The 27,337-nt window shown below is 53.5% G+C and overlaps 1 protein-coding gene and 1 long non-coding RNA gene across 9 annotated transcripts; one reads left to right on the top strand and one right to left on the bottom strand.

Annotated features, from left to right (window-relative positions):
• Positions 1 to 1,747: 1,747 nt before the first annotated feature.
• On the bottom strand, positions 1,748 to 24,054 carry CARD10 (caspase recruitment domain family member 10). 7 transcript variants are annotated; one of them, XM_015288372.4, is made up of 23 exons: positions 21,536 to 24,054; positions 20,673 to 20,754; positions 15,663 to 15,815; positions 13,271 to 13,489; positions 12,999 to 13,136; positions 12,360 to 12,685; positions 10,964 to 11,146; positions 10,576 to 10,731; positions 10,361 to 10,486; positions 10,024 to 10,218; positions 9,790 to 9,936; positions 9,173 to 9,288; positions 8,926 to 8,966; positions 8,708 to 8,828; positions 8,279 to 8,459; positions 7,282 to 7,483; positions 6,777 to 7,017; positions 6,411 to 6,480; positions 6,220 to 6,319; positions 5,572 to 5,730; positions 3,795 to 3,916; positions 3,081 to 3,196; positions 1,748 to 2,525 (listed from the first exon to the last, which is right to left on the bottom strand). In XM_015288372.4, exons 1-23 carry the CDS (start codon positions 21,548 to 21,550, stop codon positions 2,318 to 2,320), a joined length of 3,417 nt encoding a protein of 1,138 aa, XP_015143858.2. In that variant the 5' UTR covers positions 21,551 to 24,054; the 3' UTR covers positions 1,748 to 2,317. The 7 variants fall into 7 exon arrangements, with proteins under 7 accessions (XP_015143858.2, XP_015143864.2, XP_015143860.2 ...); XM_015288378.4 differs by having other exon boundaries at positions 7,360 to 7,483; XM_015288374.4 differs by having other exon boundaries at positions 15,702 to 15,815.
• On the top strand, positions 15,413 to 18,500 carry LOC107053659. 2 transcript variants are annotated; one of them, XR_006932738.1, is made up of 4 exons: positions 15,413 to 15,530; positions 15,757 to 15,888; positions 16,597 to 17,376; positions 18,234 to 18,500. It is a non-coding gene; the product is annotated as an uncharacterized LOC107053659 (long non-coding RNA). The 2 variants fall into 2 exon arrangements; XR_001467122.4 differs by having other exon boundaries at positions 16,597 to 18,500.
• Positions 24,055 to 27,337: the final 3,283 nt, after the last annotated feature.

Raw genomic sequence — 27,337 nt, 5'->3', positions numbered from 1 at the left:
GCCCTCCCTGGAGGGAGAAAAGTTGCTCTCGTTGACCTTACAAGGGTTTCATGCAAGGCTGGCACAGCTGGTAATTGATGCCCAGGGCTGCTAATTGCATTCTGCCCATTACCTAACCCATGACTCATTCCTCTGAGCACACAGCTGCACCCCTGGGGACACAAATGAGGTGGGCTGGGGTGTGCACGGCAGGGGAGCATTATGTTTGTCTCAAAGCCCTCTGCCCCTTTTCTCAACCATGTCCAGGACTAGTTGTAGCTGGATTCTGAAAGCCTCCAGGCAGACAAGATGGACAAAAGTAAGGTCTGCCTCCCAGCGCAACTTTGCTTTGCCTCAATTTCCCTCTTGGTGAAACACAAACGGCCCAGGGAGGTGTGTGGAGAAATCTGTTTTGTTGGGGGGCAGCAGCTCCTCAAAGCTGGGGGTATTGCTCTGTAATCACCTCAGCCATGAGGCTGGTGATAGCTCCAATGCCAGAGGGCAGGAGGAGTTGTCAAGCTTTGAATCAGTGCCTCACAAGCAGTATTTTCCCTGGGTACTCAAACTTTATTTTTTCCGCTGAAAAGCTGCAGGCTCCAGACTCCTTCCTTTGCAAACCCAGCGTGCTTTGGGACTGTCTTCTCATCTGCTCCACAAGAGCCCCACTTTGTTCACCTGCAGGGCATCCGCCCTCCCAGGGCTGACAGTGCTGGGATGCCTGGGCTGGTCCCCTGGAGGGGACAGCACTGGGGAGCTTTCAGCTGGAGCCCCATTACACCAATTCCCTCCATAGCTGCACTGCTCCAGGGCAGATCTGGGACTTTGCTCTACATTTAAGTGACTGCAGGTTAAAGTCTTCTTTTTCTTTCCTCCCCCCTTCACTCTTGTCCTCATAAAAGACACATGCAACTGTTTTAGAGCCTGAAATAACACCTCACAGGGGACCCATGAAGATCAGCAAGTTAATCTTTACTTGGAGCTTCAGAAGTGCATAGCAGTATCAGCTCCCTAATCGTAGGGACGAGGAGGACATGGAGATCTCGAGTCTCTAGTGCTGGTGGCTCACTGGTTTCCCCATTGACCCCAGCCCACTGCCCAGTTTCCTGCACCATGGAGACTCCCACAGCCACAGCCCCCATTTTCCTTTTGTGTGTCTCAGGAAAGACCATCTATCCTTCAAACACTTGCCCTTGTCCACCAGAAGGACAAGATGGTTGGCTTTTCACTTCATGATAACCAGGATACGGAGGGATGTGAAGCTCTAGGAACCTTGGCCAGACACCAAGTAACCTTCTCAACAAGTAAGTTGTATATTAGGAAAAATTTCTTCTCCACAAGAGTGGTTGGGCACTGGACCAGTCTGCACAGGGAAGTGGTGGAATCACTATCTCTGGAGGTGTTCAAGAAACATGTAGGTATGGTACTTAGGGACACAGTTTAGTGGGCAGTATTGGTGGTAGGTGAATGGTTGGTCTAGATGACCTTAGAGGACTTTTCCAACCTTGGTGATTCTATGATTCTCCTTGGCTGAACTAGAGCACCTTCAGTGCTGGGGAGAGGGAAGCAGCTGAAAGATGGGGGACAAGAAGAAATGTGAGGAAGCCTGGCCTGAGACATACTCAACCTATCCTCTCCCTGTCCCTCTTGCTACCCTACAACAGCAATGCTCTCTTCTACCCCTGCAGGGCTGGGCAGATGTTTCTCAGGAGAAAAACACACCCACGCATCATCCAACCCTTCCCATTAACACACAAGTCTGCAGTCAGCCTCCCATTCCCATTATGAATGGTATTTAATTCTCCTTTATACACGGGTTGCCAATAAAAGGGCCCATTAATAATTTACAAGCAATAAAGAGTACAGCTCCCATAAAACGAGGGTTGGTTGCAAACTTAGTGTCAGCCTGGCTGCAGCAGGGTGTTTGCAGACAAACTGTGTTTCCTGCTCCATGGGGCAGGAGGTGAGGTAGAGGAGGGACAACAGAGGAGATGAGAGAAGGGTTTTAGTGCACTAAACATGTGCATGCGTGAGATATGCTCTTGCTTAACCTCATCTCACATGTTATCCTCGTGTTCCCGATCTCACCACGTACCAGAGCCAAAGGCTCAAGGTGATGGGGAATAGTCCGTGAGATGTCCAGCGAGAAGGTGGAAGACTTCTCTCCAATCAAATATGGAAAGCTCAGGCTGGTGGGTCAGCATGCGTTACATCTCCAACTCTTCATAGCCTCAAGTGGACCTTAAATGCTACCTGGTCCTATTGCTGCCAGCATCCCCTTGGAGAGAGAGGACGTGCTACCTGAAGGACAGCTCCTGGGGAAGGCTCTTTACCTCCTGGTTCAGTCATCACCATCCTCAACCCACAGCGGGCGGTTTTGCTCCTGGAAGATGCAGCCCCGTACCACCTTGGGCAGTTCTTCTGCGTGGCTCCAGGCATGGGGCTCCACGCGGGCCCAGGAGCAGGGCAGGGCATGGAGAGCCCGCTCAGCACCTCTGCATGCCTTCAGCACCTCCGCATCCCGCTGGCCAGGCTGCCCCAGCAAGCTCCTGGGGAACACAGGGGCAAGCATCACCTTCACATAGACAGATGGAGTTGCAAAACACCAACGTTGCCCCAAACAAGAACCTTCTCATGTGCACACAAAGTGATTTTTTTGCCCTCCCCCCCCCCCAACAAACAAAACCAACATACATGCATCTATTGCTGCCAACCCCTCTCCTTCTGAACAGAGGTAAGAGGGGCTATAAGAAAGAACTAGACAGATACTTTAGCAAGGTTTGTTGCGACAGGACAAGGGGAAATGGTTTCAAACTAAAAGAAGGGACATTTAGATTGGATATAAGGAAGCAGTTTTTATGATAAGGGTAGCGAAGAACTGGAACAGGTTGCCCAGTGGTGTGAATGCCCCATTCCTGGAGACATCCAAGATCAGGCTGGAGGGGCTCTGAGCACCTTGATCTACCTGTAGGTGTCCCTGTTCATAGCAGGGGAGTTGAACTAAGAGACCTTTAAGGGTCCTTTCCAACTCAAACAATGTTATGATTCTATGATTCTCCACCCTCCTGCGATGCCCTCCATCCATCCACATGGTCTTATCTTACCTGAGCCCCCTGACATTCTTCTCAGTGACCTCAACGTGGATAACAATGGGGTATATCTCACGTTTAATTAGATCCCTCACACTCTGAACTCCCAGCTCCAGCAGGCAGTGTTTATTCTGGAAGGAAATTGAATAGATTTACTGATTTAAGTGGAGAAGAAATAGCTCCAGCCCCTGACAGATGCATTAAATCAAACCCCATACTGTGAAATATCATTGCTTTTCCAATAGTAATTCCATTAAATGTGGGATTTACAGACAAGGCCAAGATGGAAGGAGAGAATTACAGAGCAGGGTCACACACTCCATCACAGCCAGCCCAGTTCAAGAGCCCACCAGATGTCTCACTCAGCCTCAGCCCGTCTTCCCACCCCTTCCCTTATCATTGTCACCAACAGCCCCACATTTCTCCATTTGCCCTCAACAGAGCTCTCGCTGCTTTCTTTAAAATGAGGAACTTGAAAGCAGGGAGGTCGCTTCTGCATATGGCACTTCCCACTCTCTCCCCTACCAGTGCCCAGTTCCCATTTCTCTCACCAGGGCTTGAAAGAGACTCAGGGAAAAGCCCACACTCACTGATTCCCAGACCCACAGCAGCTCGACCCTCCAAATCACAAAGCCCTAAAGTAGACAACTGCCTTCCCTTGTCCCACCCTTTTTTCCCACCTGAACAGGGTACCCCATCCCAACCTTCTCTCCCCAAACCACTCAGCACCTTCTCCATTGCCTCCCGGATCATGCAGACTCGACTGCTCTCCCTTCGCTCCTGAGGGGCATTTCTAGACACAGGGGGCTCCTGCACATGGGCAGCACTGGGGTTCCCTTCTGTCAGCTTCTCTGCAATGGAAGAGGGAAAGGAGAGATGAAGAGGGAGGCAACATCCTCGTCTCCCTCTTGTACATTCTACCTCAGATCCTGCATGCTTGCTGTGGTGCTGATGCTCATTGAGTTCAGTGTTTATGGATTCTGGCGAGCGAGTCTAATTATACAGCATTACACGTTGGCATGGATCTCCTGCTGCTTACTGCTTACAGAACAAGCAAGATATCACAGCTGAAGACCTTGCAGGGCAAGAGCAGCTCTTATGTTGTGGTACAGCAGCAACCAAAGCTGTCTCCCACATCTGACCCCCCTTCCACACTGCTCCAGCCCCTCCCTGATGAAATATAGCAGAAAATGAATGACTTTATTTTGCCAGGTAATATTTCTGCAAGGCTGGTGAGCTGCATGAGCTCACAGCTGACTGGGGAAGCAGGGAGTCTTGGCGCAGGAGATTAGGAGGAAAATGGGGAGCAAGCTGAACCTCCTGTTGGCGGCAACTCAAACCTCCTCCCCCTGCTCAGAGGTGGAAAGACGGCACCTCAGCCAACGCCATGCAGCAGAGCAGCAGAAAGGTGATGCTGAGACAGAGAACTGGGGGCAGAGTTGGTGGAACAGCGAGGTTTGGCATGGTCACTGCACACCACGTGCCCCCAGTAACTCCAACAGGAGACAAGGCTACTCACACAGAGACCACAAATGGGAGTGGGAAGCTCAGAATCCTAGTATGGTTGAAGCAGGCACCCCATCTGCAGTAAATGGCTTTGAAGCACGTCCCTGTGCAATGTGAGGGGGACCCTGCAGAGGGCTCAGTAGGACAGGAAATACGGTCAAGTCACTCAGCTAACAAGCCCAGCGGCCACGTTTTTGCAGAGCCGTCCTTTTTCAGCAGAAGAGCTTTTTCACCACCCTCTAAAAGTATACCAACTCATTTTTCAGTCGTGCAGCTGGCAAAGTGTGAACTCAAAACACGGGAAAGGAGGGAGATGGGAAAAGGAGGATGAAGAAGGGAGGAAGTAGGATTTGTCCTATGTGAAAACACTGCATGGGAGAAAAGCCTTTTCCCTACAGCCCCTACAGTGGTGTGACAGTCTCAGGTCACTGGTAGAAAGAAGGATAATGTTATTCCCAGGGAAGAAGGGCAGGAGTGAAGTCAACCTACGTATCCCATCTGAGGCAAGGGCTTCAGCCCTGGAAAGAGCCACCAGAGCAGCAAAGCAGTGCCACCACCACCCACTCAAGGAAACAAGAGGATCTCCATGTCTCAGAAGACCAGAATGGAGGGCTGGCCTCCCTGAAGGCCAAAGGGATAAAATCCAATTAAGGACAGGAGGGAATGCCTAGCACTTGGCCCCAAAACTGGGTCAATGGGTATCATCTGGGAAGGCTGAAATACCCCCACAATTAGCTGCTGAATATGCACCTCGTGTCCTCTCAAAGAATCCCATGAGAACATATCTCCTACTTCAGGACTTATTCCTTGAATTGGACTCTCCAAGGCCTCCACAGAAATGACCTCCTTGGCTTCCTACCTCATGGCTAGGAAGTGACAGGAGGTAACAAAGTGAAAACAGCCCCTTTTACTTAGAAGCAGGCAACTTGCATACTGTATGTCACTTAGCCACGGGCTCCTAAAACAACTTTGGATACGTCTGTCACTCTTAGCTGCCTACCTGCTGGGCACACGTGGAAGTCCAGGCGAGAGGTGGGCAAGTCCAGCAGGTTCCTGATGAGCCGCGGTGCGATGCAGCTGGGTGACAGCACCACGGGACGGGGTGTCTTGACCACCACAGGGTGCACCAGGCTGTAAGGCTTCAGGCTCCTCTCTGGGTCTGAAAGACAAGAAGAAAGAAGAGAAAGCCAAAGGTGAGAATTTGAGAGAGCAGTCTGCCACCATCCCACAGACCATTCAGTTCTTCCTGCGCTATCCTCTTATCATCACTCATGGAGACACCTACCAAGCATCCTACATCTCCAGGAGAGACCCTTCCCTGGTTACATCACTGCCTTGGCTGTGACAACTCCCTTTACATTTCCTGGGCTTCACTGGAGCTGGACACCAGCAGTGACCAAGTGACCGTAGTGATCTTGTCTCTCTCCATAAAACCTTAGAAGACCCCAGGAACTACAGAAGCATTGGAAAGCTCCAGAAAGCCTAAGAACAGTTGTTTTAAAATACGAACTGGCTTCTCAAAATCTCATTAGATGGACAGTAAGAAGGGCCCCGGCCAGGGAGACTGAAGCATCCCATTTGCTGATGTCCTTTCACAGGGGATGGCTAGATCCCCAGAAGTGATGAGGCAACACAGCTAACAGCTCACCTGAGCAGGGGTCCAGCCACAGCTGCTGGCAGGGCTGTTCTGGGCTCTTCTGTTGTTTAGATTTCACCAAGCGCAGCTGGTCCAAGGCCCGTTTCTTTAGCTGAGGAGGAAGGGAGGGCAACAAGGCTGAGTGCATTGACCATTACAGAAGTATGTTACAAAAGCTCTCCTCGCCACCTTCTCTGGCTTACGTTATTTCTGTGGCTCCTCTGCTGCCCAGGTATGTGGACCTTCTCCTGGATCTTCAAAAGCTGGTGCGCCCTGAAAAGACAATGGTGTTGAACTCAAGCAGTTCTAGAGACCTCAGGGACCACAGTTGGCTGTGATGCTCTCTCCCAAACCCCACAGGCATATCAACACCCTCACTCAACATCCCTGTCTGTCAAGGGCACCCAAACACTACAGCACTGGTCCCCAACACAAGGTTTAAGGCTTGGAAATCAATCCCACACTATGAAAAGGCAAACCCACACACTCCTGAGCTCCTTGGGAATGCTCACTACAAAGAAATGGGGCAAGCACCCCATGTATGTCCCTGCTTTCCTCCTTCCTGTTACCTGCTGTAGTTGGGCACTGTCCCCTTGTCCAAGTCCCGCATGGTCAAGGGATCGACGCGGGAGCAGTACCACTCCAGTCGCCCCTTGTACATGGTGTCTGTGACATGGAGGATCTCCCGACATTTGACACATAGTGCATAAGGGTCTGATGGCTCCAGGAGGGACAGGTTGGTACGGATGTAGAAGGAGTCTCCAGAAAACTTCTTCCCTTCTTCCAGGGCTTCCCGCAGAGGCTGGTACCCTGGAGTAAGGGATATCGGTCACTTCAGGTGGGGACACAGTAGGCAATCGTAACCAACAAGATGGCCAAGTCTCCGGCACAGCTCTGATGTTATGGATCGGGGTGGGGATGCAGAGGCAAACAGACAGAAGGTCTGTACCTCCATCCTGTAACTTAGGACATGTGACACCAGACAGGCAAGTAACCAGAGCTATGGCCAAGCCCAGTATCACACCTGGTAGCCTAGGACCAAAGAGAAGAAGAGAGAGAATAGCTGAGACTTACCTCCAGGGCTGGGTGAAAGGCCTGGAAATGGAAGAAAAGAGCTCAGGCTGGAAGGAAATCCAGCTGCCAGGGCCTTACCTTGCAGGTCCAGCTGGAAGACAAGGCTGGAGGGCTCATCCCAATGCAGCAGGCTCAGGTAGGCAACCTCACGTGTGCAGTTCTCCAGGGAAAGCACCTCTTCCTTCAGTGACGGGACCCTCAGCTAGCATAGAATGGATGCTATTAGATCTAGGGTCTGGAAGTGCAGGCTCCCCCTCAGCTCCTCACCCATCAGGGTTAACCGAGAGATGGTACAGGCCCAGAGCAAGCTCTGCCTGAGGACAAGTATCCTCATCTGCCTCTGATTCTCTCCTCTGCCTCTGAAACTGCTGCTGTCAGCCACCCCCTGGTTTGAATGCAGGGCTGATATGAAAGCAAACACATGTGCACAAACACGTGTAGGAGCAGAGGCGGGGAAGCTGGGTTATTTTCAGCTACAGGTGGGATATCAATTCAAGCACCGTGGCTGTATTTAAAGTGGTGTCATTCTTGCCAAAACAAATGCCCTTCCCTCCTTCCAGGAGCTCTCTTCAGAGCAGTTATTCTCTGAGAGGGTCATGAAAGCCTGCGAGATCTCTCTCCAGAATTGATTGCTTTGCAACAGGCATATGCAGGATGCAAACTGCTCCACAATACTACAAGGTGACAGCCGCAGGGGGAGACAGTCATATCACTGCCTTAATCCATGTGGCTCCTTTTTTGTTTTCCCCTCTCACACCTGAAAGAAGCATGCCAGCAAGACTGAGCATCATCACATACACTGGCATGTTTGGGTGCAGAGGCCTCTATGCCTGCTCATGCTGCATAAAGCTCTAGGCAAAGAGCAGAACTGGGAAACAAGAGAGATGGAGGAGGGCTTCAAGCGAGCCAGAAGCCAGTTTGCACTGGGGCTCACTCCATGCTCCTTGCCTTCCAGGTCCACTGCACATCTCCAGCACGATCCCATTCCCAGACCCACCTTGATGAGCCGGCACCCCTCCCTGAGTCCTGTGCTCTCGACTTGTGAGCCCGGCTTGACCCACTGGACATAAATCCCCGTCCTGTTCCCTCCAAGGATGGAGATGTCTGCTCCCAGCCTCTTCTCACGGGGTGACAGGCTGCTGGGGTGACCCATGCTCGTGAGCTGCACCACCAGTGACCTGGAAAGGAGAAATACCAGCAACTGAAGCTTGCTGCCTTTTCTAAGGACTAGATTCCCATGCCTCATGGTCCATCACCAGGGCAGGTGCACAGAGTCTGTGAATCCCCACATCCCTCTCTACCCCACCAAACCCAATATGTTTCTCTTCTCTGTTGCTATCCGGGAAGGACTTGCAGGACAAACAGCCTTCCAGACATGATTCCTCAGCACCATGATACATTCCCCCAAGCAGCAGGTCATGGTCACCTCCTAGAGATCTCCTGGTGGCTGGTAAGCATGGACAAGCAGGTCTCTGACTTCACCCTGGTGTAGATGCTGCTGGAAGAGGAGGAGAAGGCCCCAGGTGGGATGCTAACAAAACTGTTGCCTAGGAAAGAGAGCAAGAGGGAGAGAAGGCACATCACCTCTTTGAATGCTATTCCATACCTCACCCCATCACTTGGGGAAGGCCCCCATCCTGGTACCTGCTGTGTCTTCCATGCTGCTAAAGGAGCCACAGGACAAGCTGTAGAGGAAACACAACGGTGAGGTGAGAGGTAGCAGTTAATCCAAAGCCTGTCTGCATTCCATTCTCAACCCCATCCCCCCAGCTTTCCACCGACTCTCACACAGAAGTTCTCACCCTCAGCTCCCACTCCATGTCTCCCATAGCCAACCTGCTCACTCCAGCGCCCACAAACCCCTAGATGAGACCCCAACTCAAGCAGTCACCTTTTGTAGGGCATGCACCTATCTTCACGCTGCCGCCGAAGGATGGAGCCAATGCAAGGAGGGAAAGGGAAGGTAGAGAGGCGGTTGATGTCCTTCTCGCTGTCAGGAGTCCCCTCCTTGGGCAGAGTAAGAGAGAGATGCCTGCTTACACCAGAACCTCTCCTTTCTTTGGGCTAGGTTGCTTCTGGGGTACCTCTCTCCAGAGGTACCTTAACACCCACAGGCATCTTGCTTTCCCAAGGAGACGGCAGGGATGGAGACACATGCCACTATGTCCCCATCTTTTTGCAATGTACACCCCCCAGGGTGTGATTACAGAGCTTTCTGGGGAGAATAACAACCTTACATGGGAATGTTGATTTCTAGGTTGCCAGATGTGGCACTGAGGGACATGGTTAGTGGGAATGGTGGTGATGGGTTGATGGTCGGACTAAATAATCTCAGTGGACTTTTCCAGCTTTAATTATTCTACAGTTCTATGATTCTAAGATTCACACTCTCCCACCCAGTTGAGTGTGGCACCCTGCCCCACGGCAGGCCTTCCACCAAGCCACAGCCCCATGGTGTGTCCCCACTGCCCTCAGCTCAGTGCCAGATCCTCACGGTGCAGCGCTTACCATGCTGTGAATGGCAGAGTCCTCCGGGAAGATGATGGGAGAAACACCCAGCGGGTCTGTGAGTCCGCTTGTAAGGTCAGAAGGCTTGTCCACCAGGCTCCATGTGCTGCTAAGGTTGGAGCAGAGGGAGTAGGAAGAGCTGCACATCTGGGAGAGAAGGGACCCATCATTCCATTGCATTCCCCCTGAGATTAACCCTGTCCTTGGCTTGCTTTTCTCTCCAGCACTGCTCACCTTGCCCAGGCTGCGGTTGCCCCGGCACCGCTGCAGCTGTGCCTCCAGCGTGCTGTTCAGCCCTTCCACCCGGCTCAGCTTGCTCAGGAGCTCGTCCCTCTCCTCCTCCAGGGCCCGCACACGCTTGCGGTACTGATCCTTCTCAATTAGGCTCTGGGAGTATTGCAGCTGCACCCCATCTCTGCTCTGGATAGCCTACAAAGAGCCAGGCTGGAGGTGAGGAAGACCACACTACAAAACCCACTTCCCACGGATAGAGAAGACTCACTGGAGAAGGAGAGGTACCCAGAGCAAAGCCAAAAGCCCTGATCCTGCTGGCAGGCAGAGAGCACTTTACCTGGTCCCGTTCCTTCTCGATCTCCTCCAGCTGCAGTAGCACCGTGTTCATGCGGTGCTTGTAGAGATCGCAGTCCTTTTGCAGCGTTCGATATTTCAGCTGCAGGTCTTCCACCTCCTGTAGGTACTGGCAACAGTGAGCAGTGAACATTAGCCACTGTCAGAAGTGACTGCTGTGCCTACGTGCAAGAAAGAGGGTGGTGATGGATGCTTTACCTTATCCCTAAGCTCCTCAGCCCACTGCAGCTCACTCTGCAGGGAGTTGAGTTTCTGGCAGAGGTCCTGTCGGTCGTCTTGGGCTTCCTTCCAGTCATGCTCCAGGATGTCCAGCAGGATCTGCTCGGAACCCGGCACTGGGACCTCTCCTGGAGTCTAAGAGATGAGGAGATGCCTTTGCCACATGCCAGCACCTCCAGCCCACCCCAGTCCAGCAGATGAGCAAAGGGCAGACTTGAACAACTGCCATCATCATCATCACTGGTGCTTGGACACCTTCAAAACCCACCTGGACATGGCCCTGGGCACCCCGCTCCGGGTGTCCCTACTTGGACCAGATGGATACAAAGCCCCCTGCCAACCCAAACCATTCTGCCCCATGGGGTACCTGCAGCATGCCCTGCAGCTCCTGCAGCGATGCCGTCAGCCGCTGATTCTCAGCCCACAGTTCAGACACAGCATCAGGGTGGCCCCGCTCCTCTGTCTCCCGTTGGGGCATGGTAGATGCTTGCTTCCTCAGCAGGCTGCACTCCTCCTCCAGGCTGGTGACTTTGCACTTCAGCTGGTCCACCTATGAGCCAGGGAGAACACATAGCCTGACAGACGTGCCGTGGAACTTCTGCCACAGTGGGAGAATGGAAGCTGGGCAGAAGGACGGCTTGGAGGTGAGGAAAGCAAGCTGGGCAACAACACGAGAGAGAATCCTTCAGCTAGGGCAAGGTTAGCACACTGCACACAAAAGCTCTTCCCTGCAGGAGAGGAGAGGAGGGTGCACATGCATCAAATTTTTGCATAAGCACTTTCGATCTCTGAGTCCTCTCTTTGTGCAACAACTTTCTTGCTACCTTAGGGCATCCACTGTGCAACTGGCCTTGACACTGCATGGACCAGGGCCCCGAGGTGTGCTGCCAGGGCAGGTAGCTGGGAATCTCCTTGAGGGCTTCCCAGTTCCTGGAGCAGCTGAGATACACATTCACAGCAGAGTGCCCTGGTTTCCATGGGGATTCTCCACCCCATTGTTAGGATCATAGAATCATAGAATCATTAAAGTTGGAAAATACCACTAAGATCATTGAGTCCAAGCATCACCCCATCCCCACCGTGTCCACTAACCATGTCCCTCAGTGCCACATCCACATGGTCCTGGAACACCTCCAGGGATGGTGAATCCACCACCTCCCTGGGCAGCCTGTGCCACTGCCTCATCCACAAGCAATTCACTTCTCTGCTCAGAGGAGGCCTGGGAGAACGAGCGCAGGCAGGAACAATAGATAAAAGGTAGGGGAGGATTCTGGCAGGAGCAGAATGAGACAAGGAATGAGAACTGCGGGGCTGTGTGAGAAGCCCAAAGCAGCAGGGAAATGCCAAGAGGCACCTCCTGGAGCTCCTGGGTTATTAAGAGGTGCCAGGTATTTTGGTCCTTGCCCAGACAGGAAACGGGTGCATGTTTGCTGGAGCTGAGAGCTTGGCAACTGGAGTGCAGTGTCATGAATTCTTTCAGGTATGCAGTATGAGTCTCCGAAACGTCATCAGAGGACGAGGAGGCGGTGGGGAGTGCCGGGGAGGGGGATGACTCTTGGCCAAAGTGCTGCTACAGGCAGCAAGTCCAACTCCCCTGCCATGAACAGGGACACCTACAGCTAGATCAGGTTACCTAGAGCCCCTCCAGCCTGACCATGAACGTCTCCAAAGACACGGGCAAGCTGAATGTCCCCCTGGGCCATACAACCCCACTGCTACGGGACCCCCCAGCCCCACTGACGAGCCATCTCCCAGCACCCTACCACCAGTTGCAGGTCACGGCTCCGCAGGACGGCCATGTTCTTTTCCTCACAGAGCTGTGCATAGCGCATGGCCATCATGTAGTTCTCATCCTTCAGCCTCAGCAGCTCCACACTGTTGGAGTCCCACTCCTCCCGCAGTCGCTGGCAACGCTCCTGCACCTTCAGGAGCTCCTGCAGCCGCTGCTCCAGCCGGGCTTGCTCTTGTTCCAGGGTCTGGTTCTTGGCCTGGAGCTGGTGTTCCTTCAGCAGGTGCTCTTTCCTCTGAGCTCTCATCTTCTTCACCTCCACCAGCAAGAACTGCATTAGCCCCTCAGGGCCTTCTTCATCTGGAGGAGACAAAGAAGAATCAGGTGCTGGTTGCTGAAATGGGTAACTCCCAAAAAAGCACCCATCACAGCCTCCTGGAGGTGTGCAGCCTGGGTTAGCGGCACCACGGACCATTACACACACGCATTTGGTCCCCTTGGTCCATTACACGCATGCATTCAGTCCCCACCCTGCCAGATCCAGAGCACGCGACAGTCAAGGTTCCTTGCACACAGATAGCATGAACCAAGGATTTATGCATGCATATGCCCATGAACATATTTCTGGCCCTTCCCGTGTAGCAGTTGAAGGGAAGACGAGCACTGCCCCTACCCAGGATCATGGAGCAGCGCTGAGCTGGTTCCCTCCCTGTTAGTCGCGTGTAGTGCTCTGGGTAGTAAAACTCCAAGGACTCCAGGAAGGCTTCGTAGCCTCGCTTACCGCGGCGCCGAAGGATGTCCATCAGGTAACCTGGAAGAACAGATAAGGAGCTAGGGCAATACAAAAAAAGCAGCTCCACCAATTCTACTTCCCTCCATGAAATGGATGGGTTGGAGGAATGAATGGGGTGGGAGCGCCGCCTGCAAGTCTGTGCTTTCTCCCACCTGTCTGGTTGCTTTTGCAAGGGAATCGGCATGAATTCAGCACCTCCTCCTCATCCTGCTCATCTATCACACGGCACTGGCGCAGGTACGGGGTGAGCTTCGCAGGGTTCAGGGAGCGGGTCAGCTGGTGCCGTGCGCTCTCTATCTTCTCCCAGAGGGCATCTTCTTCCTCTTCCTGCTCCGAGAGGCTGCAGGCTTGGAGAGAGGCATTCTCCAGGGCTGGGAGGATAAAAGGAAAGAGAAAATCTGAGGAGAAGTGGATAAGCGAAGGACAAAATACATGGGAGGACTAGTCAGGGTATGATTCTGCAAATGGTTTGATCATCAACAAGGACTTGGATACTTCAGAAGTTATTTTACAAACCACTCTGTCCAGTAGGACCTTAGCGGGCTCAACTACTGTCTTATACATGCAGGAGGCAGTGGGACATAAGGAATTTAGGAGCATATACTATAAGAAGACTACAGAAAAGATCATCTTCACCCCATAGTGTTCTTAAATCCTAGAATCACGGAATCATTAAGGTTGGAAAAGACCTCTAAGATCACCCAGTCAAACCATCAGCCCATCCCCACCATGCCCACTGACCACGTCCCTCAGTGCCACATCCACACAGTTCTTGAGCACCTCCAGGGACAGTGACTCCACCACCTCCCTGGGCAGCCTGTGCCACTGCAGCACCGCTCTTTTTAAGAAGAAATTTTTCCTAATATCCAACCTGAATCTCCCAGACCACCACAAATATTCCGCTATTCCCCCATTCCTGAGAACCGGAAACTCAAGCATAAGAGTATTCATGCCTGAGACATGCTTCTCATACTGAGGTAAGAGGGGTGGGTTTCTCTGGGGATCCATTTGCCCTGTGCATGCCCCCAAGCAACAGTGACTGAATTGAAGTTCTCAAGAGCAGTGCGCAATGGAGCAGCTTGGCTGCAGGTAGTGGAGTCAAAGGGGGATGTCAAAAGCGTATCTTCCATGCATCTTCCGCACACATGTGCAGAGCACTGCAAATACTCAGCAACAAGGCAAAGCTACAAGGCAACCATTCTGTCTACCAAAGCAAGAAGGACCTCCTGAAGTCAATGGGCCAAAGCCCCTTATAGCAGTGGTGAATGTGCTCCATGGATGAGGCAGTGGAGCAGGTATCTATAGGGAGCTCTCCTTTCACCCAGGTATCAACCCAACCAGCGCATCTATTTTCAGCTGAGAAACACTGCTCACAACACCAGCCAGCACAAATCCCTTTATAGCTGGCAAAGTACAGCCAACTCCTTCACAGAGGGTGCCATCACCTCCTGTTCTGGTGCTGGCACCGAGGGCAGCTTTCCTACCCCAGCCACACCAACATCCCCAGCAGCAGTCATAGAATCATAGAACATCCCGAGCTGTAGGGGACTCAAAAGTATCACTGAGTCCAACTCACGCAGTGCAGAGGTTCATGTTGCATGAACGCAGAGGGAAGAAAATCTCCCTCTCTTTTACATTTTTTTTTTCTCTAGTGCTGGGAATGGTATCGCACTATTTCAGATGGCCAACCAGCACAGCAAGGAGGGCGGCTGAGAGAGGTGTGCTGAAGTTAATCCTCCCAGCAGAACTGCAGAAGGCTCAGGGTCTGCTGTGTGGAGGATAACAGGACGAGGGGACACTCGAACCCACAAAAGATACTCAAGTGTCTGATTCCCAGCACCAAAAGGCTTAGGAGCTTAACCGCCGGTACAGATCTGGATCATCCTGCTGACAAGGAGGCTGAACAAAGAAAACAATCTGCATTTCTTGCAGAAACAGGCTCAGTCCCACAGGGAGATGAGTATGCGGGAGGATGCAACAGAAGCCGTGCTGTTCTGAGCCCCGCTCCTCGGGCTCCAAGTCAAAGTTTGTGCTTTCAAATCCAAGTTTCACTCCACAGAACCCACGGCTGCTGTGCCAGAAGCTTCTCGGCAGGCAGGGCCGGGCGGAGGGCTCCTCCTGGAATCGGGGTGGGGAGCGCAAGGCGGTCGGAAATCCGAAGAGGGGAAGAGGGGAAGAGGAACAAACCCAGCACCACGGCCGCCCAGGCGAAATCTGTACTGGGAAGCAAAATCTGTACTCGGGGGCAAAATCCACGGTCGGAAGCAAAATCCACACTCGGAAGCAAATTCCACGCTGGGGGACAATGGCAGTAAGTGGAAGGGACGCGCTCCGAGGGCTGCGGGGGGCTCAGCCTTACCTGCCATCCCGCTCCGATCTCCGGACCCCACTCCGCCGCACCCGCCCCGGCAGGTGTGTCTGCAGCGCTCTCCCCACCCCGCTGCACCTTTCCCCCTCCCTTCCTCCCTCCTTCCCTTCCTCCCTCCTCCGCACCCCCCGGCAATGCGAAGCCCAGCCCCGTGCCCTCCCCTCCCCAGCACTCACCGGCGGGGCGGGGGCAGCCTCCCCTCGACCGCTGCTCACCTGGGGGAGCCGGGGAAGGGTTTTGCTTTGCCCGTGGACCGTCTGTCTCTTCCAGCTGCTGCTCCGGACTAAAGTTGATCTCCGGAAGGATGTGGTTCACCAGCAACTTCTCTTCTGAAATACGACTGCTTTCAGATCCCCAGAGATGAATGGGGTTGTATGGGGGTACCCGGTGGGGCTTCTCTTGGTATGAAGGGGGGCTCTTTTGTTAGAAGGGCTCCAGAAACTGTATCCTGAACTGCCCAGATGTAGGGCCAGTTCTGGATGGAAGGGGGTTCAAGTAAAAGGAGAAAATGGGAGTGGTTGGGAAAAGCCCGATGGAGGTCAAGAAGAGGTGTTCCAGCCTTAATTTCGGTCCCTGGTCCTCAGCGATGTGTGCAGGTGGAGCTGGGTGTGGAGGCACCCCTGGGCAGTGTGACTGAGCCCTGACCCAGCACAGGGCTCCTCGGCTGGGAGCCTTCCTCTCCAGCCCAGCTCCAGCAGGCACAGCCCCCCCCGGAGCAGGGCTGGAGCACCACAGTGGCACACAACGGACTGCTCTCACCACTGCCGTGTTCCGTCTTGCCCAAACGAGCCCCATGCCATTAGGACAAGGAGGGGTCTGGGAGAGATGGAAAGCAAAGAAGCCGAAGTATAGAACAAGCTGTAGGGATGAATCAAGCCTCCCACCCTAAGGGAGCCATAGGTTTCATCCTGGACCCAAAATCATAGAATCATAGAATTGTTTGAGTTGGAAGGGACCCTTAAAGCCATTTAGTCCAGTCCCCTTAGTAATGAACAGGGACACCCACAGCTTGATCAGGGTGCTCAGAGCCCATCCAGCCTGACCTTGGCTGTATCCAGGGATGGAGCATCCACCAGCTGTGTGTCTCAAACCTCTCTGTTTCTCCTACAGGGGCTGGTGGAGGCGCTTCCTCTGGTCCCCACTGTGTTATTTTCAGAGCCGACCACAACCCCCTCCGAGACAAGTTTTGAGACTCACTCCCAACATTTTCCTCTGTACATCACACAGCTTCGCCGCTTCTGCTGTTACACACCCATTGAGCAAACACCAGGCACACGCACACGCAAGGCTTCTGGCAAATACCACCTCCTCTCACATGGCATCTGTCCCACCTGCTGACACCCGGGTGTTTGAATTCTCTGCTGACTCACTCATTCCCCCTGCTAGGGGGTCCCCCTCCCTCGCACCGCCCCCTCCCTCTGGATGCAGGACCACCAGCCAGGTCCCCAGGCAGGACATGGCTCCATCTCCAGCCCTTACCTCCAGCCAGAGGCGTCCAGTTGCAAATGAGTGATCAAAAACAAGTAGGAGCAAGGCTGCCTGCAGGGAAGGGTTCTGACTCAAGCCCTGTCAATTTGTGCCTGCTAGTTATTCTCTTGCAAACATCCCAGGTCTCTCTCTCTCTCTCTCTCTCTCTCTCTCTAGAGAAAAGATTTCCTGAGCAGGATATTATGTGGTGATAGAAGATAAGATCTTCTCCCCTTACAATAAAAGCCCCAAACAGCTTTGGTTTTTCTCATTCACCCAGACAGAAGCAAACTTAAGGAAGGCTCTCCTCCACCCGCCCTGACCCCACCGGCAACGGCTGCGATGCTTTGTGACTCAGAGCACACAGAAATCAGACAGAGCGCTTCCCACATCAAGCATTATCTGTCGCATCGATTCTCAGAGGTGGGCAGGAGCCCCGTGAGCTGCAGACCACCCCCAAAAGCCAACAGAGAGCTCCTGAGAGGAGGGAGATGTCCCATCCCATGCTTTGGCCATGGAACGGGGGCACAGCAGTGAGGATCTCGCCCTTTGGAGGACAGCTGTGCCAGACAGCCCACTTTCAATCACAAAATCAGAATATCCCAAATCAGAAGGAACCCATAGGGATCATCGAATCCAACAGGACAACCCAAAAACCAGACCAGTTTGCCCCAGTGTCACCACACCTCACAGCCAGGTGTCACGTTTCCACCTTGGCTCTGTCGGTAGTGCCAACTTCTGTGCTGATGCGGTTGACTTCACGCCAAGAATGCCACTGTGCACTCTGTTGTCTGGCTGGGTTGGTGGTTTCGTGTTTTGTTTTCTTTGGTTTTTTTTCTTTTTTTTTTTTTTCTTTTTTTTCAAATCCTGACCAAAATAGTTGCACGGTAAGACTTTCCAAACACCGCCGGCTCACACAGGAAACCTATGACAGGCCAGCGAATGGTGGGTGAGCATGCAGTGTTTCCACTGAGAGAGGAAGGGCTTAGCACATATGGCCCACAACACAGTGGGTCTTCTGTGAGGTCTACAAACCTGCCCAGGATCCTCCTACCTTACACGAGCCTTACATCGCAATGCCTTCAATAAAACACTCCTTGTTTTCATAGGATCATAAAACCATAGAATGGCTTGGGTTGGAGGGAACCTTAAAGATCACCAAGTTCCAACCCCCTGCCACAGACAGGGTTGCCAACAACTAGACCTGGCCCATCAAACCGTGTTATTTTTCTTATAGCCCAGGGATTTGTGAAGATTTACACCTTCCAATGATTTTTCAGGAGGGAGGTAATGCTGAAGTCCCTGCTGGTCTCCATGGTCAAGTTCAGAGAGCTTGAAACCACCCCTCCTGAACCATCCCTCCCCATATTGGCTGCCCAACACCACTCTGTGTCACAAAGCCTCTCAGCAGTTTTGTTCCTCTGTGGAACAAATGCTCAGAAGATGTCGTGAAACAGAATTCTCGACTCCAGCACGGTCTGATCACTGCCTCACACCAGCTTAACTAACAGACACCAAAAATAAAAAAAACACTTTTATTTTTCCTACTATCACTCACGTTGCTCAGTGCTTACACCGACAGCCTGTGCAAAGGCTCTGACTGCTCATCTCCCCAGTGCTCTTCTAGGTCACAATAGGACAGCAGTGGTTTCCTCTCTTCATGGCAGTGCAGATGTCTGCAGAAAAGGTGAATGAGGCCTTCATGGCAGGAAGGAAATGCACACATGTGTGTGGAGATAGGAAAACAACCGAATGCTTCCTTCAGTATTCCTCCCACTCACGCACACACCCATTGCCTGGAGCTAAAAGAGGCAGAAGCATGTGGGAGCTCCTTGGTTAGGTGTTGGCAACACACCTCCGTCCTCATCAGGGCATCCAGGTGCGTGGGGTGGCAAGTGAGAGCTGAATTAGAGCAGGCCCATGGGATCCAGTCACTGAGGTGGGCTTCCTCGCTCCAAAGCTGCCCCATAGCCAAGGGCCTCCATGCCAGTGGGCTGGGACTGCAACCCAACTGCATTACAGCTGCAGCATACAGCAGCTCATTAAACCCACCCTGTTTCCTTTGGTGCTTTCCTTGCACACTGAGGCTGCAGCCACCAGAGGTCAATGTGACCACATCAACCTCAGCCAGCTGGTGGGTGCTGCATGAAGCCCTTTGAACTCTAGGACACCAAACAGGTACTGTTTTCCACCTCTGGGGAAATAACTAGGGTAGATTTTTACATAAGCCAACATGCACAGCCCCAGCACTATCCTGAAAAATGGGGCTAGAGAATGACACTGTCCCCAGGTAGCATCCTGCAAACACTGTGCATTGAGACCCTGCCACTACTCCATGGTCTTCAGGACCCCACAAATGCTTCGGCTACGTCAGGCACATCTCCTATTGCTGGTTTTGGTGGCACTCAGGTGATTTACACCAACCTCAACCTTGCCCTGTTAGCAATAGATAGAAATGGGCTGTCTGTCCTTCCTGACCATCACTGCTCCTCCCTGGGGCACGAGGTCTGTCACAGGGAATGAGGTCTGCCACAAATACAGGCTGGCTGAATTAAATGAGTAGCTGACCTGCAGCCAGAGGACAAATGGGCCAAAAGGGCAGGGTCATCAATCTGTATTAGAAGTCAGACAGTGATGATGGCACTGTGCAGAACAGAAATCAATATGTCTAGATAGCTCTGTGGCATTCACCTGCACTCCTGCACATATCAGTTATCTTCCCTCCACTCCACCTATGTCCTCCCCTAGACCTCAATCAGTGCTGAAGAGGCTCTTTCCATCTCTTTCAACCTATTTCCCAAAAGGTGAGCCAGCTGCCCAGACTGAGCATGCTTCCACCATCTCGTGTGAGCTCAAGCTTAGGGTGGAAGTGAAGACAAACCAGAATACAAATCCCATCTTGTGTTGGCAGGGCAGCCAAAGGCAATGGCACCGAGACAGTGAGAATTACAAGCAGTGGCTCAGATGCCATCATACAAACTGGCTATGAAAAGTTTGAATTCAGAAGAATAAAATATCTCCAAGAGATCAGACTCTTCTCTTGGAGCTTTGCTCTGACCACTTCAAAAAGACCCCTGGTCCCCAGAGCAGCTTGGATGGGAAAGAAGGAAAGAGCATACCATGCAAATACCTCTTTGATCATCTCCTCCTCCTCCCCAAGATGGTCAAGGTCCCTAGTGTCTCCTCCTTTAGTGAGGCACTGGAAAAGTTTGCCCACCCCATCCGTGGAGACATCCAAGGTCAGGCTGGAGGGGCTTTGAACACCCTGATCGAGCTGTGGGTGCCCCTGTTCATTGCAGGGGAGATGGACCAGATAGCCTTTAAGGGCCCTTTCCAACTCAAATGATTCTATGATTCTCTCCTAAACAGGGACATGAGCACATCCTGGGGTCTCTAGCATCCAAAAGCAGCTGTCAGGCTGAGACTGGCCAGATGTTGATGGAGGAAAGGCAGGAGGGGCGATGCCATCCCAGGGGAAAGGACAAGGTTCACGTGCCAGAGAGGGAAGATGCTGCTTGCCCAGGCCGCCAGCAGATACGTTTCTCTGGGCAATAATCTTTGCCCAGTGTTTGTCGAGCTCCCAAAAGCTCTCTGCTGCTACAGTAGCTGGGGCTTTGAGTACATGGGATGCCAATGTATATGAGAAAGCATGTTGTTTTTTCTCCCTGCAATTCACTACGCCTTCAGCAGAAACTGCCAGAGGAGAGATCCCAGCTCACCTGTGCACCTGGCCTTGTGGTTCATGGTTTGGGTAACAAACCCCAGCTCGGTGGTTTCCAGCCCCAGGAATCCCTGATTGCCCTAGGCAGAACAATGCAAGTGCAATGTTAGAATTACAGAATCATAGAATGGCTTAGTCTGGAAGGGACCTTCCATTTCATCTAGTTCCAACCCAATGGCCACCTAGTTGCTGGGGTTTCTGTATGGCAGGACCAGGACAGGACTTTTCTTCCATGGCTGAAGGGCAATCCTGTCCAGGATGCAGATAGCAAAAGAGCTGAGCTCCAGCTAAAGGGAGCCAAGTCTCCGTGGAGGGGAAAGAGCAGCATAGTGCCACCCACACCTGTAACACTGCTGCAGAGCCATAGGGTGGCACCACTCCACCGTCCTAGCCCTTGGGGAAGTATGTGTCTGGGGAAGTGCCAGGGCCGAGCCCAAAAGCTTTGGGTCAGCGTGGCCTCGTTTTGGAGCCCTTACAAAGGACATGGGGAGCTGTGCCCAATTCCTGCCACGCAGATCAGATCTTCTAGGGCTCCTTGCTCCTTTCTGCTGGGGCCCTTCCCAAGTCTCTCCACCCTGGAAATTCTGGACCCGTACCAACTCCTGTCCCTTAAAGGTGCCATAACTCCCCTCCGCTCCCATTGGTGTCACCTATTGGGATGTGCTCTCCAGTGGTGGAGAGCTAGAGGTGGGTCTGCAAAGCCCACCCCTCAACCCACATTTGGCGCTGCCAAGGGCTACCGAGGGGAACCAAAGCTGACAATCTGACAGAATTGGTGCAGGCCTGACCGAAGCCAGATAGGCTGAGTGCTGGAGGTAAAGGAGTGAGCACACCTGGGGCCTTATTTCCTTCTCCACTTACCACTGGGGCCTCCATAGACAACCTGCAGGATGTGGCCTAGGTGACACAAGAGGTTCTGCAGCCCTTCAGTATGCTAAGTGCTGGAGCCATCCTGGTTAAATGCTGTGTTATATGAACACTTCCCTACCGCATTCCTCCACACCCGGCATTCCCAAGGCCAACACATATATATGGGATCCAGTAAGAGCCGTGCCTCACTTCCTAGGGAGCCAGCCCCAGCTTGCCCCCCTTGACCCAAACTCAGCAACCCCAGCCTCTGTGGTGCAGGAGCTGGATGCCTACACACCCTGGGGTAGGGTTAGGGTTAGCCAAGACTTCCTGCAGGGATGCAATCCCCAGCGCTCGCTGGAGCCTGCCCAAGAGCAAGGCACTTTCCAAGCCCTTTCCCTTTCTCGAGGGTCGGTGAGTCACATAAACAGGAAAAGCCTGGCTCTACCCCTCCTCCACTCCAGCATGATGCAAGACCCCGCGCTGGGTGGCTGGCCCCCACGGGAGGAGCTGCCACCGGCCCCTGACCTCCACGCTCTGCATTTCCTGCAGCAGCTGAGAAGGGAGGCAAGGCCCCTTCTTCCAGATGCTGGGGCTGGGCATAAAGGGGCTGCTGCAGGCTAGCCCAGGGAAGTAGAGGTTGTGGTGGTCCTCCTCCAGCAGCCTGAGGGATGCAGAGATGCCAGATGCTCTGAGAGAGGTCGGAGCATCCCTGAGACCCATCAGAGGAGAGCGTGGCTGAAATGATAGGGTGAGCATAGCTCTCCAGCTCCAGCCCTCGAAACCCTTCTTTATCTCCTGGCACTTATTTCTGAAAGCTCTGCGGTCTTCCCTCCTAAAACCAAAGGCATCCACGCCAGGCTGGGAGGGCGTGCACACATGAGCAGAGCAAAGCAGAGCCCAGAGCAGTTAACCCTCGGCAGATGCAGCTTTCTGGATGGCAGCAATAAGCCAGCTTTTCTGGACAAGAGGCAGATTCCCCATCCCCAGATCCCCATCCATGCTTTCCCACCAGGCTCCATGCCAGCCCCAGCAGAGGCAATGCGTGGTGCCTGTTCCTTACTGCCTGGCCAGAGGCATGGAATGGCATCCCCAGCTCGAGTCTTCTCTCGCATGCCTCAGTGCTGATCTCCACTCTGCCCTGGAATGCGCCCGGCAGCAGCATGTGGGAAAGTGGAGTCAGCAGAGACCTTGGATGTGTCAGCTCCCATCTGAGTAAACAAGAGGAGCCCTGGCAAGAGTTCAGCCTCAAGCATCCGAGACCTTGGGAAGGGGTATGGAGATAGGGACGTGCTTCTTGCCCCTTCTTGCTCAACCCCTGTAGAACATCTCCTAACTTCTGCCCCACCTCAGGTGCTCACCCTACTTCCTCTTACCCCACATATGGAAAAGCATTGGCCAGGGAGAGGCAGCTCCAGCACAGGGCGGTCGGATCGAACACTGACAAGGAAGACAAGGATGGTCTGGTATGGAAGGGTTGGTTGCCCAACCTGCAACACACACTCATCCACATCCCTTGGTCACCAACATGCTGGGGTGCCAAATTTGTCCTGCACCATCCCTGCAGGTTTCATAGAGCCAAGGACAAAGGAAGTGTTGCCCCAGTGCCACCTCCCACCTCTCGCTGAGTGGCTGCCATCACCTCCATCACCTCCTCCATAGGGCATGCCTACATGAGGCCACTCCTGATATAGGGCATGGGGTGCAGCAGGACAGAGGGACGGGCTGGGGAAGACAGCCCACATCCAGACAGCTCTCCTGGCGTTGTCCCCAACTGTCTCCTTGGGGCGGCCGAGGCCATGCCTCCTCCTGGCCGGGAGCCCACGTCCCCTATCACTGCTGGCCAGGCGCTGACGCCAAGAGAATGAGCCATTGTTTCCCGGCCCCGCAGCCTCTTCCTGTCCCCGTAGGGCCCAGAGACAAACAAAAGCGGAGCCAGACTCTTTGGGGAGGAGGCCGGGCCTGCTCCCCTCCTCCAGATCCCGCAGCAGCCCCGCAGGCAGCAGACAGACAGACGGATGCCCGCCTTGGGGGAATGGGCAGGGACATCCCTATTTTTAGCTGCCTCTGCACCCCACCCCCTTCCTTCTGTGGCCAAAAATATGCAAGCTGGATGGACAGGCAAAATCATTAGGATTAAAGAGCTGTCCAGGCCCCATTTCCACCCACTCCCCTATCATTCCTTGGAGCGGGGCAGGTTCCTCTTGTATGGTAATCCTCTCAATCCATGGATGACTTCTCACTCCATTCCCATCCTTCCTTCCCTATTATCCCCACAGCACTGCCTTCTTTCCATACATCATGCCCTTCCTCATCCCCAAGCCTCGCTCCCAATCACCTTCACAGACACGCCAACCCTGGGGACCTGTTCCCTTCTCTTGGGACCCTCAGCTCCCCTTTTCCTTCATTCCTTTGAAATCCCACAGATGTGCTCCCTCTCCTCATCCAGCCAAGGGACCACGCTAGGGAAGGGTGCACAGGCCCACAGAAGCCCCTCTATGCAGAGAGCTGCTTCTTACTGCAGGGAGGAAAGCCGATGTCTGAGCCCACCCCCAGGTCCCTCCTACACCTCCATAGGTTTTGTGAAAAGGAACTGGAGAATCAGGTGGTGGGAGATGTAATATCCATATTTATACAGATATTTGCATTGCCTTTCCCAGTGCACGGAATCACAGAGGTGTTTCCAGGCTACAGGCAGCTGTTCTAGGATTGCTTCTGCTTTATGCAACAACCCCCATCCCCCTCCCTGCCGTGTCCCAAAGCACCCCTTCCCTCCCTTCTGTGCCAGAGTTTGCCTCTCCATCTTCCACCTGCAACACCCCCATGTGCACAAGCATGAGAGGAGAAGGCCATGGGCAAAAGGGGGGAGGAGGATGAAAACATTTGGGATAGCAGGAGATAGGCAGAGGGCAGGGAAGCAGCAAGCCCGAGAATATGTCCCTACCTCCTCCTGGGCTTTGGTGAACCCCAAGGCTTAACATTCCTGGCCCAGTTGCCCAGGAAGAAGCACCCCCCCCCCCCTTTGCAAACCCAACAGCAGGATGTGGTTGATCCTATTCCCTTGGTTTCCCCCGCTTCAGAGCATAAGTGGGCTCCTACAGCGTCAAACCAGCCCTTCTCCCATGAGTGCCATTCTGCTGTCTGCTTTCCATCCACGGTGCAGCACAAGGATCCTCCTCCCAAGCATCATCACCAGGCTAAGGGACCATCATCCCAATGGAGAAGCCATGGGGTGATGGTGATGTGGTACCCACAGAGCTGGTGTCAGAGCAGGGAAGTAACAGGCAGATGCTAAAAGATACCACACTAGATTCATCCATCACCCACCTTGGGATGTGCTACCATCCCCAGCTCATTGCATCCCAGCCTGCTCATTGCAACACCACAGTGAACGAACCTGGACTCACAGCGGGATGCACATCCTCCTGGCCCCCCCATTGCAGCAGGGGCTGCCAGCAGCACCTCCCAGCCCGTGCAGTATGCACCCTCGTGGTTGCTGTGAGAAGAATGGAAACATCTGGAAGTCGCCCACAAACGAGCAGCACTCCCAGTTAATGAGGAAATATGAGCCGGGGAGCCTGGGCAGCAACAGGATATGGGCTGCTGGTGTGCGGAGTGGGAGCCCCTTCTCGCCTGCCCTCCCCTCTGCAATCCTTCCCCAGGAAATTTCCAGGGATGGGGCTCAGGAAGAGGTATAGGCAATCAGGGCTGGATGCCCCATCCCCGGGTTGGGGTGTTCTCTCTAAGCAAAATGGAAGGAGCATCTTTATGTCCCGAGAAAGGTCCTTTGCTGCCTCCTCCACCACACCAGGACACCCCATGTGCCCCCATCCCTCACTCCCTCCCTGTCACACCAGCAACACTTAAGCCCTGCAGTGCTCTGCCCCAAGGGTAGAGCACTAGGAGGAGGGGGTTCAATTTGCACAGCCCCAGCTTTGATGTTGCAGAAATCAAAGCAAACATCACCAGCACCCAGGGAAGCTGCAGGGCCACTCGTCTGCTCAATGATAAGCCGGATAGCCGGTCTCTCTCCACCATGGCTAGACTGGTAGCACTGCCTGGGGTGTTGCAGAGGGATGAAAGGAGGAGGTGACTCAGGGTAAATAAGGCAGCTGGGTGTCTGGGACAATGGGGCTGGGAGGGGTCCAGCCATTAGCTATTGCCCTGGGCACCTATGGGTTCTGCGGTGGCTCTGCAAGACCATCCAGACCCACTACGTCTCTTACAGGGACAGATAGGAGCAGATGTACAGTAGAAGGAAGGGCTGGGAAGCAGGTTTATACAGATTCACTTTCCAGGCAGCTCAATAGACAAGGAGGGGGATTAGGGAGGAAACAGTCCAGGCCAGGGTATAGTGGGGCTATTCACATCACTTTGTGCGCAGTGGCTGGGATGAGGTCTGAGTCCTGGAGTCAGCACGTACCCTACAGGTCTCCAACACACTTCAACATCATCCCCAAAGGGACAGCTTGGCTGGCACAGACACAAAACCACAAGGTTTGTGGAGCAGGAGAGGGGGTTTCCAGCTGCTCTCCTGGAAACAGAGCATGGCCCAGTGCACAGGGATGCTCTGAGCACAGGCGAGGAAGAAAAGGAGAAGAAAGGGGAGGAGGGGGCAACCCACAAAGAGCTGAGCGTGGCCCCTGCCCCATCTGGAAGAGATTTGTTCTGCATTCCCCAGCGGAGTCAGCCGCTGCTCCCCTCTACAGCCCCTGCTGCAGGGCACTGGGAAGGGGATGGGGATGGGGGCAGAGTTGCCCTGGGAGATTGCAGAGGGAGAAGAGCTGCAGAAAGTGCCTTCCCCTGCCTCTCCCACTACCTGTCTGACTTCCTCTGGGTGGGACATGTGGGAAGAGGTGCCCACTACAGCTCTGGCAAGTAGGGATGAAGTAAGTCATGGGTTCTTCTTTCCCCACTGTTGGCATAGCTCAGTCGCCGTCACACCTGAGCTCCCATCACCCTCCAAGCTGCGGGCCCTCTAGATAAACCCCAAAAATTGGTATTTTGGGGGTATTTCAAGCCCTGTACTCATAAACAACATGGCATTTGGCCTTCATGGAAGGCAGAAATCGCAACCATTCCATTTCACAGGGCAGAAGCCTGAGGCTGAGAGGCTGATGTGCCAAAACCCTACAGCTGCCTCTAAGCAATGAGCAAGGCACCCAGCTGCTCTGCCCGCAGCCCCTGGGAAGTGGCATGAAAGCCTATCTCCAGCACAGAGCTTCCTCTCATTATCACAAGCAGCACACATGCTGCAGACAAACTTTGGGTTATTCACCAGGAAGGATAACCCTCAAGAAGCAAAAGTGTCAGGAGAGGTTCAAGCCAGAGAAGTCTTTCTACCAGTATTGGTGGTCCTAGGCGAGAAGCCATTGTCTCCTTCCTCCAGAAGCAGAGCTGGAGCTGAGCTGTATGGCCAAGAACGCATTGCCCATCCTGCCCAGGGCCACTTGAGCCAAGCGAGAGGCCAGGCTCCATTTCAACATCTCTGCAGACATTTTGTCGTTCCTTAAGCTTCACCCCAACAAGTCCCATCTCGCCTTCACCAGCAGAGCCACCTCCCTTCTCCTCCACGGGCTGGGAGCAGCGCTGGAGTCTGGTCACACATACCAGGAGAGCCACGGAGCCTCATCTTTAAGCCACGGGGTCACCAAGGACACAAGCAACACTGTCCACCAGCGTTGAGCCCCTTGGCGGCAGTGGTAGGGTCTTCTGGGTCTTCTGCCCTGTGACCATCAAGGGACAAAGCAATGAAATGTGGAGGGATGCGGTGTCCCATAGGTGGGCAGAAACTCATGCCACCTCCTCAAACAC

The sequence above is a fragment of the Gallus gallus genome, chromosome 1 (assembly GCF_016699485.2).
Source record: "Gallus gallus isolate bGalGal1 chromosome 1, bGalGal1.mat.broiler.GRCg7b, whole genome shotgun sequence".
Taxonomy (NCBI): domain Eukaryota; kingdom Metazoa; phylum Chordata; class Aves; order Galliformes; family Phasianidae; genus Gallus; species Gallus gallus.
Note: the sequence above shows the minus strand (reverse complement) of the source record. Positions and strands in the feature narration are given on the sequence as shown.